We start from the raw sequence: 13,392 nt of genomic DNA, 5'->3' as shown, positions 1-13,392 counted from the left end.
ATGCTTCGCCTCGGACATCATCATGGTGCTGGATTTCGCAGTTTTCTTGGTAAGGTTTCTTGCTTTATTAAGACTTTAAAAGCTCGTCACCAAATTGCTTCGGAAGTTCAAAGAATGAACGCCAGAGTCATCAATATTTCGAAGGGACATCAGAGATACCATGAAAGACATGGTATGTTAGAGCAAGGCTCAAGCTCAAGGTCCACTGGTCTTAACACAGCATGCCATGATTATCGTGGCGATGCCCTTCTACTCCATGAAACTGAGCTTGTGGGCATCGACAAGCCCAAATCGCAACTAATTAGGTGGTTGGTGCATGAAGACCCCAGACTCAAGGTGTTTTCCGTATCAGGAGTGGACGGATTAGGCAAAACAACACTGGTTAAAAAGGCCTTTGATGATGCAGTTGTGAAGAATCATTTCCCGAGCCATGTTTGGATCACTGTTTCTGAATCCTTCAAGATTGAGGTGCTCCTAAAAGGCATCATCAAACAACTTTTTGAAGAAATCAAGCAACTAGTCCCACAAGGGATGGACAACATGGATACCAACAGCTTGAAAGGGATAATTAATGCTTTCCTGCAACAAAAGAGGTATGTGCTTGTTTTCGATGTTGTATGGGATATTCATGCCTGGCAATCTTTTAGATATGTGTTTCCCATAGGCAATTGTGGGAGTCGCGTAGTGCTGACAACCAGAAATGCAGATTTAGCTTCTATCGCTAGTACAGAATATTATGGTGATGTCTATAATCTTCAGCCCTTGCCTCCCGAAGAATCCTGGACATTGTTTTGCAGGAAAACATTTATGGAGAATTCTTGCCCTTCACATTTGGAAAGACTTTCAAAAGCCATGTTGAATAGATGTGAGGGATTGCCACTTGCAGTTGTGGCAATTAGTGGTCTTTTATCAACAAAGGACAAGAGCAGTGTGGATGAGTGGGATAAGATCTACCGCAGCCTTGGTGCAGAACTAGAAGGAAATGACAAATTTTAAAGCATGAAAAAAATAGTCACTTAATTACATTGATTTACCTTACTATCTAAAGTATTGTTTTCTATATCTAAGTGTGTTTCAAAATGGAACTTGATGGGCCTGTGGGATGCAATACGAGTCCCATTTCTATGATCTGAATTGTTTATTTTGTAGGGTCTTCATTGTATATCATCCACTGAAAAAATTAGGATCGATTCAATAATTGTATTCTATTCATCTTATCTCATTTGTCTCTGTAAAAATGAACGACAAGTGTGTTTTGAAAATAGATCATTCATTTTTTTGGATGATATGTATGGTTTCCACAAAATGAACATTTTAGATTGATTCATGGTAACACAATGGGCTCCTCAAGTTGTCTCAATTTCATATTTGAACTTGAAAGAAACCCAATCCCTCAATCATATAATCCCTCAATCATATAGGGCCAAACTCCCTTACCACATTATTATTGGTGAATTTATATATCTAAAATTGAACTTCTCTAATATTTCTTTAACAGACATAGTCTGGAGACTAAAAAAGACAGAAAGCATATTCTAAGAATCAAAATATAACAAAATGCATAGTTTGAGATCAATTGTATTCGATCATTTGATTTTTTAAGAATGTAAAATTAAAAAATTACCCTAATTCTTGTCATTGATTTACACGACACTTTTATCTCATAATAGCCACTATTTTCTTTTTCTTTTTTTATTACAATTTTTCCCTAATCACAAAACATCTTAGCCTATTTTGCGAACCCACCCCTTCACTACCATCTCCACCGGCCACCACTACTGTCACTACCAACGCCACCATCCACTACAGTTGATGCCTCCCCCCTAGCTTCTCTATCTTACCCCGCCACTCTCCTCATCATCTGCCTTGTCTTCTGATTAGGGTTTAAAAGGTGAGTGTATGTTTATTATTATGATAAGTGTAATAAATAAAATTGAATTTTCAAATTTTTGCGAGTGGTAGTGTGATTAGAAATTTTTGTTGGCAAACTCAAGAATTTGTGGAAACAAGTATATATGTTATATTACGTTTATATACGTATAAATATGTGTATCTATGTTTGTTTTTAGTGATTCTAAAAAAAAGGCCTGTTGATTTGAGTAGAATTGATAAAAAAAATTGAGTAAAAGAATGGAGGGAATTTTAATAACTTTTTACTCAAATTTAAGTTTGAGTTTAGGGTTGGAGATGCCCTAAGGCCATCTCCCTTGATTTGACTGAAAAAATTAGTAAACCTTATTTTGATATGCAATTGGAGGTGATGAAATGGAGGGATGATATATTTTTCATTGATACGAGCTTAAGTAGAGGAGTGAACTGGTTTATGGGCTTTTTTTTTTTCATTTTTTGTTTTTTATACTTTAATTTAACTTTGATGCGATATGGGTAATGATTAAGGGCTTGAGATGCCCTAACATATCTGTGAATTCATATTTTTACATATTGGATGTCTTATTCTCAGCTTGACATTTTAACAAACGCCTCACACTCACACAATGAGATGGAGCATTCTCGCGCTTAAGAGAAGGAAGGAAAGAGGGCTTGTTTGTGTGTGATTGTTCAGAGAGAAAGAAGCCTAGGGGGGAAATAGAACTATTCCAGCCAAGAAAATAACAATTACCTAATGCAGTGGCACAAGATTAAAGAATAAGAACAATTCACATCAGACTCAAAAGCAGCAAATATAAGAAGCGACCTCTAAACAGGCCATTATTATTCTTCTATATCTCTCTCCTATCAAACACCCATTGCAATTATAATTCCCACATTGAAGAAGAATAGCATAAACCCAGTAAGTTAACTGAATAAGATAACAATTAACTAACTCCAATTCCAATTCATCCAGAATTAGAAGGAAAAAAAAGAGTAAATAAATAAAGATAGAGGAGCTCCTACAAATAAGAACAACAAATAGTAAGAGAGAGAGAGAGAGAGAGAGTAGAAAACTAACCTATGATCGTAGGGTAAGCTCTCCGGCTACCGTTGATAGACTCTAGAGAGACAGAGAGAGTGTGAAACGGGGAAAAGAGAGATTCTGCGAGAGAGATTTTTATTCAGACAGATACAGACAGAGCGAGAGAGAAAGAGGGGGGTGGGAGTTCTACAATTTGAGTGGTGGTTTGGTAGATTTCTGTTTTGATTTTGTTTTTATTTTATTTTTTAAAAAAATGAAAACAAAAATATATTCTATTTATTATTTTGTTTTTTAAAAAATATAATTAATTTCAAATTTTTTTAAAAATGAAAAAATAAATAAATTTTCACTATTTTTAAAGTAAATTTTTACTCTCTCCTCTCTCCTCTCTCCCCTTTACCTTCAATCTTTACCCATCGCCCATTGTCAGAGTATTCTGTGTGATTTCTATTTATAATTTATGACATAAAAATAATTTTAATAAGTTACAAAAATCAATTATTTAGAAATTGGGTTAATAGTGTTTTTAATTTTTATTTTTTAATTATCAACTTTAAACTTAAAAAAAAGTTAGGCCAAACAAGCCAAAGGTGTGAGGTAGTGTTAAGTCACTTTTTTTTTTTTGAACTTTTGTCTGTAGTAATCTTTTTTGAAAGTTATATCAATTTTTGGATTTTTCAGTCGGTCTTATGTAAAAGAATCTAAAATGTAAAATAAATTAACCTTTGGGATTAGGAGATTAGGGACTTCAAATAAAAAGTAATTTTTTAATCCCTTTGGACAAAGGTTTATTATTGGTTTTTAGACCCCCCAAAAAATTGTATTTTCAGTATTTATGTGGTACCTTTGATTATGAGATTTTTTTTCTTTTTGGATATGTAGACAAAGTTATTTGAAAAAAAATGTAGATCATTATATTTTTTTGGGCAAATTACATGGTAATCCTTATAGTTTGCCTTTTATATCATTTTGGTCATTGTCATTTCAATTAGTTAAATTTTGATCTTTAATTTTAAATTTTGTGTCAATTTAATAAAATTAATAACACCAATTAGGATTTTTGAAGAAAAATAGCCACTAAGTTGGTTGATGTTAATTTATTAAGTTTAACAAGTTTATAATTTTACTAATAAAAATATGACATATGACACTTATGTACAAATTTTTCATAAAAAAATAATAAAAAATGTAATCAGTTAAATAAAGACAAAATAATATCAAAATCAAACTAAGTAAAATTACAAACACTAAAATGATACAATAATCAAAGTATATGAACTATTAGGATAATTTCTCCTAATTTTGTTTTTTTGAGCTTTGCACAAAGAGAAATAGAATTTGGAGCACTGAATGGTGTACATCACCGATTATAAAATAATTAAATTAATTTAATAATTGTAATACGATAATTTTATTATATTTGTTTTTAAAGTTTGGACAATATACTTGCTGTCCATTTTTTAAAAATAAATGCGAAAATCATTAAGGATTCATTTGTTTCAATGTAAAACATTTTACACTTGAAAATATTTTTTATGTAAATTGATTTTGTACATAATAAAAAAAAAAAAAATTTTGGCTACATAAAAAAAAAAAAAAAAAAAAAAACTTTTTATTTTGCAGGATTTGGTTGACACTTGAAACACAAACTTTCTACCATATTTATTGGGTAGAACCCAAATGAAAAGGAACCCTTTCACCTTTGAAAAGATCAATGTGCTGAAAGAGCCAAATTGAAAGTGAACTTCTTAAAAATTAACTTATAATTATTTTAGGAACTATGATAAAATAAAAAAATATTTAATTTACGTTTTATTCAACCAAACAATATTAAATGCGTATTTTACATCTAATCATATGAAACCTTAATAATTATCAAATCAATATAATTTATTTCATGAAAAATCCACACACAAGAGTCAATACGATAAACTATTTAGAGTATCTCCAACCCTGTTTGGCATTTTGCCTTTTTTTTTTTTAAATTTTATTTTACCTATTACATTTTTCATATTTCTACTTTTGTTATTTATTTTAACTATTCATCCAAATAGTAATCGTATTATGAAATGTCCGATAAGCAACAAAAATGAAAAGAAATAATCACAAAGGTCAAATATGCTTTGCTTAACTTTTGAAAACTAACTAGATTTAACTAGCAAATTTGGATTGAGGCAAAATGCCTATCATATATCTAATGTGTAAGAGCATCTCCAACCCACTAGGCATATGATGCTTGTTAGTCAAAATGCCTAATATGACTCACTTTTTTCAATTCCAATGCACTAGGCATATGCTTAGGCATTTTGGCTCAGCTCACATTCACTAGCTACATGTAGCTAGCCTTCAAGGCTAGGCAAAATGTATTTAATCATTAAGATTATTTCCCTCCATCTTTGTTGCTGACGTGGCATTCTATAAAGTTAATAGTATTTGGATGAATAGCTAAAATAAAGAGCATGGTTGGGGCAGAAACATGAAATCGTTGACGGGCAAAATAAAATGTATACTTTATAGTAATATTTAGATAGGTAAAATGCCTACTACCATTGGAGATGCTCTAAGAGTTAAAGAAAATAAGTTACACAAGATATTTTAATTAACAAAAATTATATATCTAAGTATATTGAAGATGCCTAATGTAGACCATGATAACTCCACGGATTGAGGCTAGCCAAAATATTAATTTTTTTTGCGGCTAAAACGTGCGGGACACATCTTGGTCCTATAGCATTCACGTGAGCAAATATTTAAGTGAAGTATTTGATAGAAAACTTTGCGAAACATAAACTAAAAACCATTAAGGATTCAATTCTATGCATGAAAACTATATGAATTTCTACTATACAAAATAAGTGTATACATACATTGATCCATGATAGTATGAAATCCTCTTTTAAGAAACAGAAACCTTGAATAGAAGACCTTGATTTTCAAGTTCTTTACTTATCTAAGATCTTCAAACCACTTCTCTCTCTCTAGGCGATGAGAGTCTTCTTGTGGTGACAACTTGAGTTTTGTGATGGAGAGTGTGGTTTGGGACCTTACACTATTTATACTAGTATTCTTCCCATCAAAGAATTCATTCATTCAATGAACTTATTAAACAGATTAATGTATTTTTACATTCATAATACATAATGCATCTTCTATATTAATGAACTCATTAGATTGATTAATGTATCTTCTACATTCATAATAGATACATAATGCATCTCTAAGATTCATTCATAATAAATCTATCACATTCAATGCATTGACACTATCTCCATTAGTCTTCTATACATTATGTATATATAGGTGCATTCATCAATAATTAGTCACCATCTAATTTATGTACATGTATCTTGCTTAATGAGATGAATCTAATATAATTATGCATAAGCCACGTTAAGCCATACTTAGAAAAAATTCTTACAATCTCCCACTTGGCTTGCATGAGTATATTACGTCACTAGATTATCATAATATGGCCAACATTCTCCCACTAGAAGATTGCACCATCACCATTAGATTCTGTTCAATGAAATTATTAGTACCAAATCATTGTAGTCAGTGATTTACACATTGATCAAGACTGTACAATGGTTATTGTGTTAATATTTTCCATCAACATGAATAAGTGAATCTTAAACCACAGAGATGACATTAGCAACAAAATGGTGATTAATGCTGATTCATCTATAACGGTCCCGTTGTTTACATCTTCTTCTAAATTGTGCACAAGTATGAAGAATGAAACCAACAAACATAATCATTACTAACATAAGATGATTACAACATAACAATTATCATACACTCATTTCAAGTCTAAACATGATAAACGTTATAGCCCATGCGCGCAACATGTTCTTGAAAGAGCTTAGGTGCGAGACCTTTAGTTAAAGGATCTGCCAACATGAGTGTAGTGCCAATATGAGAGATGAAAACAGTCTAATTCAGAACCCTTTCTTTAACAACTAGATACTTGATATCAATATGCTTTGATCCTCCTGAAGTTTTGTTATTATTGGAGAATCGCACAGCAGCATCATTATCACAGTAAATCTATAAGGGCTTCGAAATTGAATCGACAAGTTGTAATCCAGATATGAAATTCTTTAGCCATACTGCATGACATGTGGCTTCATAACATGCTATGAACTCTGCCTCCATAATGGAAGAGGCTGTCAGAGACTGCTTATGACTCTTCCATGAAATGGGTCCATTAGAAAACATAAAAATGTACCCAGAAGTGGACTTTCGAGTGTCTTTACATCCAGCATAATCAGCATCTGAATAACTAATTACTTCAAGGCTGTCTGTTCTTTGATAAATGAGCATGTAATCCTTAGTGCCTTGTAAATATCGCAACACTTTCTTAACTGCTTTCCAATGATCAAGTCTGGGATTGCTTTGGTATCGACCAAGCATACCAACTACAAATGCTATGTCAGGACGTGTACAAACTTGAGCATACATGATGCTCTCAACTGCAAAGGCATAAGGAATTTCTTTCATTTGTTCCCTTTCTAAATTATTTCTAGGACACTGAAATTCACTAAATTTATCACCCTTAACTATAGGGGCAACACTACTTGAACAGTTCTGCATGTTGAACTTCTTGAGAACCTTTTCGATATAGGCTCTTTGGGACAATCCTAAAATACCACGAGACCTATCTCGGTGAATTTCTACCCCAATGAAAAAAGAGGCTTCACCAAGATCTTTCATTTCAAAATTTCTCGTAAGGAATTTCTTTGTCTCATGTATCATTCCTAAATTATTGCTAGCAAGCAATATATTATCAACATACAAAACTATAATGCAGATATTGCTCCCACTAATTTTAAGGTAGACACATTGATCAACCACATTATCCTTAAAATCAAATTTGGTGAAAACTTCATGAAATTTAAGATACCATTGTCGAGATGCCTGCTTTAGACCATATATGGGCTTCTTAAGCCTACAAACAATATTTTCCTTGTTTTCATCCTGAAAACCTTCAGGTTGGTCCATGTAGACCACTTCATGCAAGTCACCATTCAAAAAAGCTGTTTTAACGTCCATTTGATGTAACTCTAAATCATAATGAGGTACTGAGGCCATGACTATTCTCAAGGAATCGTTGTTAGAAACAGGAGAATAAGTTTCCTTATCATCTATCCCTGTTCTTTGAGTGTATCCTTTAGCAACTAATCTGGTCTTGTTTCTTTCGACATTGCCTTTAGGATCACGCTTGGTTTTGAAAACCCATTTGCATCCAATAGTTTTGGCTCCCTTAGGCAATTCTACAAGATCCCAGACATTGTTGTCTTTCATGGATTTTAACTCATCTTTCATGGCATTTAACCATTGAGTTGAATTTTCATTTTTTATGGCTTGGGCATAAGAAACAGGATTGTTCTCCAAGCCTATATCACACTTATTTAGGTAAACCTCATAATCATCTGATATGGCTGGTTTCTTTTCTCTTTATGATCTGCGTAAAGGTTGTTCTGCAACTAGGACAACTTCTTTTTCAATGTGAGAAATTTCTTGAGTACCAATAGGTTCAAATACTACATTTTCTTGGATAATCGTGGAAGGCGTAAAAGCACGATTTTCCTCCAAAGAAACATTTTTGAGATTTATACTCCCACTAATGTTTTCATCCTCTAAGAACACAACATTTCTAGTTTTAACAATTCTTGTGCTATGAGTGGGACAATAGAATCTAAAACCCTTTGATCTCTCAAGATATCCAATGAAATAACAACTTATAGTTTTAGGGTCTAATTTCTTTATTTGTGGGTTGAAAATTTTTGCTTCAGCAGGACAACTCCATACATGTAAATAATTCAAATTATGTTTCCTACCAACCCACAACTCATAAGGAGTTAAATGAGAAAATTTAATAAAAAATAAGATTATATAAAATATTTTCCTTAATCAATTTGTTTTCTTGTTAACAACGAAGATATATTTTTCTTTTGTCTCTTTGTTTTTCTTTGGTTAAGCAAAACAATTGCAAATGAATAGAGCCGTTCGTAAACAAACTCGAGTTCGGTTCAGTAAGAGTTTGTTATTTATTTTATTTTATTTTATTTTATTTTTTTACGTTCGAGTTTGGTTAAATTTTTAATAAACAAGTCTAAACATACTAAAGTTTGGCTTGTAAGCTCAGCTCATTAGCTGGCTCGTTTGACATTTATTATTTATCTATTAAATAATGTAAAAATATGATATTTATATATTCAAAAAATATAAATGTAAATAATAGTTAACTATAAATAGTATATTTATATAATAGTGGTGGTAAATATTATTATTTTGGTAAAACATTGACTTTTTTTTTAATATGTTCGTATATATTGTATATATAATTATATAATCAAAATTGTAATTGTAACTCTAGTCTCATACACAAGCATGAATTTATAAATTTTTTTGCTTGTTAAGGCTTGTGAACAGGCTCGAGCTTAAGTTAAGCCTAAGCTAACTCGGCTCAAGCTCGATTCATTAAATTTTTATTGAGTTCGAGTTTGAACTCAAGTTCGAACTCATTAAAATTTCAATGAACAAGTCTAAACATACTAAATTTTGGCATGGCTCATTTGCCGATAAACCAATCACGGATCGATGAAACCCAGTTGAATTTGAGCATTACAACTCACCAATTTTCAAACTCACCAATCACCTTTTAATCAAAACTCCAAAGTTCAGAGTTCATAGCAAGATGGCAGAGAATGTTGTGTTCCTTCTACTAGCCAACTTCGCACCCTTCCTTCAACAAGTGGCCAATTTGTTGACCAGAGTTCAAGAAGAAATCCAATACATCAGAGATGAATTTGATCGCATGAGCGCTTTCCTGAGAGTCGCTGATGCCATGGAAGAGAACAATCCTAAACTCAAAGTATGGGTCACGCAAGTGCGAGAAGCTGATAGGAATGTGAGATGTGTTACATTATGAAACGAGATGATTGAAACTAGGGTTAGGGCTTGATGTTTTGAAAGAAGTCGTGGAAAGACCTTTTACTACCATATGTTTACTACCATCTGTTGAATCACACTAGAGGTCGAAACAGTTGGGCAGTTAACTATCACTTGAAATCTGAATGAAAAATATTTGGGGTTATCTACACAAAGACCCATAAATTATTGAGCAACATCACTTTGACTTCATAAACTATAAAAGTGTACAAATAGACCTTTGAACTATTAAAAAATATCACTTTACCCCTTAAACTATAAAAGCGTACAGATGGGTCTCCTAAATTATTAGTGTATTTCACTTTGACCCCTTCTATTAGAGGGTTTAATTGGTACATTTTTATAATTTAGGGAGCTTATTTGTACGCTTTTATAGTTTACGGGGCAAAGTGATACTTCTCAATAGTTTACGGATCTATTTGTACGTTTTTATAATTTAAAGGGTCAAAATAATACTTTTTAATAATTTAAGAGGTCTTTATGTAAATAAAATATTTTGTTACTAAAAGGTCATTAAAGTAACGACATTTTACCTTTATTTCTTAAAGGGAAATTACAAAAACCTCTTAAATTCTAACTCATTTGTAATTTGTCCATTTGCTTAACAGTTAATTTTTTCAAATTATTATCTTATTATAATTCACGCTTTTTGTTAAAATTTTATTAAAAACTTACAAAAAATCAAATCATGTGTAAAGGATAGGACATATTTATTAAATTTCTACAACAACAAACCTATTATTGATTATTTTAGGATAATAATATTTTTATGTGATGATTTCATTTGCACTTTGTCTCTCTTATCTTAGTAGTAAAGTGCAAACATGATCACCAGATAAGGGAGTTATTGTCCAAAAAATTTAATAAATATGATGTGTTTTAAACATAATTTGATTTTCTATAAATTCCTAATAAAATCGTAACAAAAAAAGTTAACTTTAATAAGATAATCCTTTAACAGGTTAAATGTGGGAAATTCTATTTCCACACACTTAAATAACTCAGTGCAAATCTTTTCTTAATACACACACCTATTAATTTATTTATTGATTGTTTTTCTCAATCCACACACTAAAAATTACAATTATATCCCTTCACTCAAATATTATTGTACACACACTTACCCCTCCTTTTCACACACTTTTTGAAAACTTGAAGACCAAAAAACTTCCACCCACGTGAAGCTTAAACACCAGTCTGAAGGCCACATTCTTGAGCTACCTGTGAACTTGAAGACCTCCATTGAAGAAAAAACCTCCAATGTTTGAAGTGAGTCCATTGAAGCAATCCATAGAAGACCTCCGTGAAAACCTCCATTGAAAACCTCCAAAATAAAACATTGGCCCTTTAACCTCATTTTCTTCCGTTCATGTAATTTGGAAAAGGGCGGGAAATTTTTTTTGATTTGGCACTACAGAGCCGAATGAAATTATATATTTCGGCATTTGGTAACAGAAAAAATTAAAAATATTTGACTTTAAATAAATCGGAACTAAAATACCAAATTTATTAATAATTTTCGAAATATAGATGTCGAAGAAGTAAATATATTTTGGCAGTTGATATCTAAATTTAATACATAAATTAAACACTGGTTCTTCGAATTAAAATCGAAAAAAATTCTGCTCGGAAAAAAAAAAAAACATTTTCATTACTGTTTTTCTGTCACCCAACATATTTTTACTTGGATTGGAATTTCCATAGATTTGCAACTCTTTCATATCAAAATCAATCAAAAATTGTGGAATTGATAAGAAAACGATATAAATAATAGATTGTAAACCTAGAGATTAAAGCAATATGAAAGATGTTTTGAGAGTATTGCGTTGCAAGTAATAAAGGAGTATAGAGTATGTAGCAAGCAAAGTGATAACAATGGAAAAAAAACTAGGGTTTGTTTTTTTAACTTAGAAGGTATACATTGAGATATTTTTGTTCTTAAAAGATGTGTATAGAGAATTTTTGTATATAATATTATAAGTGTTTGTTGGATGTCTATTATGGTCATTAAGATTTAGGGTATAATTGCCATTAAATTAAAAATTCAGTAAGTGTGTTCCCTTAGTTATTTAGGCGTGTGGAAATAGAATTTCCTGTTAAATGTTGAGTTTTGAAATTTAGAAGGACAAAATGTAAATGGGTCATAGTTTACAAAAAGTTACTTTAATTTACCCTAATTTTGACTTCATCTATTTAATTTGCATTTTAATATATTTATTAATAACTTTTGTATTTTATTATTGAATAATGTTAGAGACCCACATTTGAGACTCCTAAATATACTCACAATAATATGACAGGAAAATAGAGCCCCACAAAATTGAATATATGACAAATAAAAAGTGGAGGCTAGTGGATTTCAAAGACACCTGACGGGCAAGAATTGTGTTTCAAGGATGGTGGATTTCAAAGACTTGTGAGATTATACCTTGTTGGATTAAAAGGATTGAGATGGGTGCAAAGTGGAGGTTGGCTCGATGCCTCATCTTGAAGAGTTGTTTATCCGTGAATGTGAGTTGGTAAAGGAGTTACCCTCTGGCATAGAACATCTAACCAACCTTAAATTTCTTGAATTGAGTGATATGTCTAATGGATTGATTTCGAGTCTGAACAAAGACTTATGGCGTGGGAATAATTGAAAAATTGCACACATTCCAAAACTTTGGCTTGCGGACTCAAAACTTGGCTATTGGGAAGGAAATTATCTATAGTAAGGGAGGAGAGAGCTCTAACCATATTGAATCGCCACCACATTTAGAATGCTTATTATGTATTTATTTATTTTCATGTGCTCTTGGTACTTGATTTGTTGTATTCATATTGGATCAAATTTTTCTCTATTTTTTTTTTTGTTCTTTTCTCTAATACATTTTTGTTTTTTTAGTAGATCGAGAGCACCTCCTAATTTTGACCCTAGAGAGTTGGTAACTTCACAAATTTTTTAATTGGGATTGTAAATCTTAGGGTTCGTTTGGTGAGTTTATTTTTTAAAATTTTCTTCAACTTTAGATTTTTTAAAATTGGAATAAAAAACACGTTTGTTAATTGTTTTCACTTTTAAAAAACACATTTGCTAACTTCACAAATTTTTGAATAGTGAGATTTTATTTTATTTATTTTTCTTTAGCTTTAGATTTTTTGAAATCGGAATAAAAAATACATTTGCTAATTGCTTTCACTTTTAAAAAATCTGGTTACAATTCTCAGAATTTTTGGAAATAAAAAAATTGTGATTTTACTTATTTTCAAAACAAGTTTCATTCTTTCCCACCACCCTCACCCTTCCGTCTTCGCTCCGGCAATCACCTTCGACCACTCATCCCTCTTTTTTACTTGTTTTCATTTTAAAAAATGATAGACAAATTTATTTTATAAACTCACTTTCTAGATCCAGTGATATATAATGTAAAAAAAATGATTGGTTAATAATTACAGAAAATATTAGAGAGAAAGTTGACTTAACTCCTAAGGTTTACTTAAAATATAGATTGTCCCTGTAATTTTGGAAATCACAAATATCTTAT

At 31.3% G+C, this 13,392-nt stretch overlaps 1 protein-coding gene across 1 annotated transcript; it reads left to right on the top strand.

The window, feature by feature from the left end:
* LOC114302326 (disease resistance protein RPM1) lies at nt 1–996 on the top strand. Its single transcript, XM_082881481.1, has one exon. The coding sequence runs from the start codon at nt 1–3 to the stop codon at nt 994–996; it is 996 nt and encodes a 331-aa protein (XP_082737607.1).
* Nucleotides 997–13,392: the final 12,396 nt, after the last annotated feature.

The sequence above is a fragment of the Camellia sinensis genome, chromosome 7, assembly GCF_055761805.1.
Source record: "Camellia sinensis isolate YWXY chromosome 7, ASM5576180v1, whole genome shotgun sequence".
Lineage (NCBI taxonomy): Eukaryota > Viridiplantae > Streptophyta > Magnoliopsida > Ericales > Theaceae > Camellia > Camellia sinensis.
The sequence above is the reverse complement of the archived record's forward strand: the minus strand, read 5'-3'. Positions and strand labels throughout refer to the sequence as shown.

Bases quoted from the DNA above. Each gene is read 5' to 3' on its own strand.
- LOC114302326 (XM_082881481.1), top strand. From the start codon at position 1: ATGCTTCGCCTCGGACATCATCATGGTGCTGGATTTCGCAGTTTTCTT.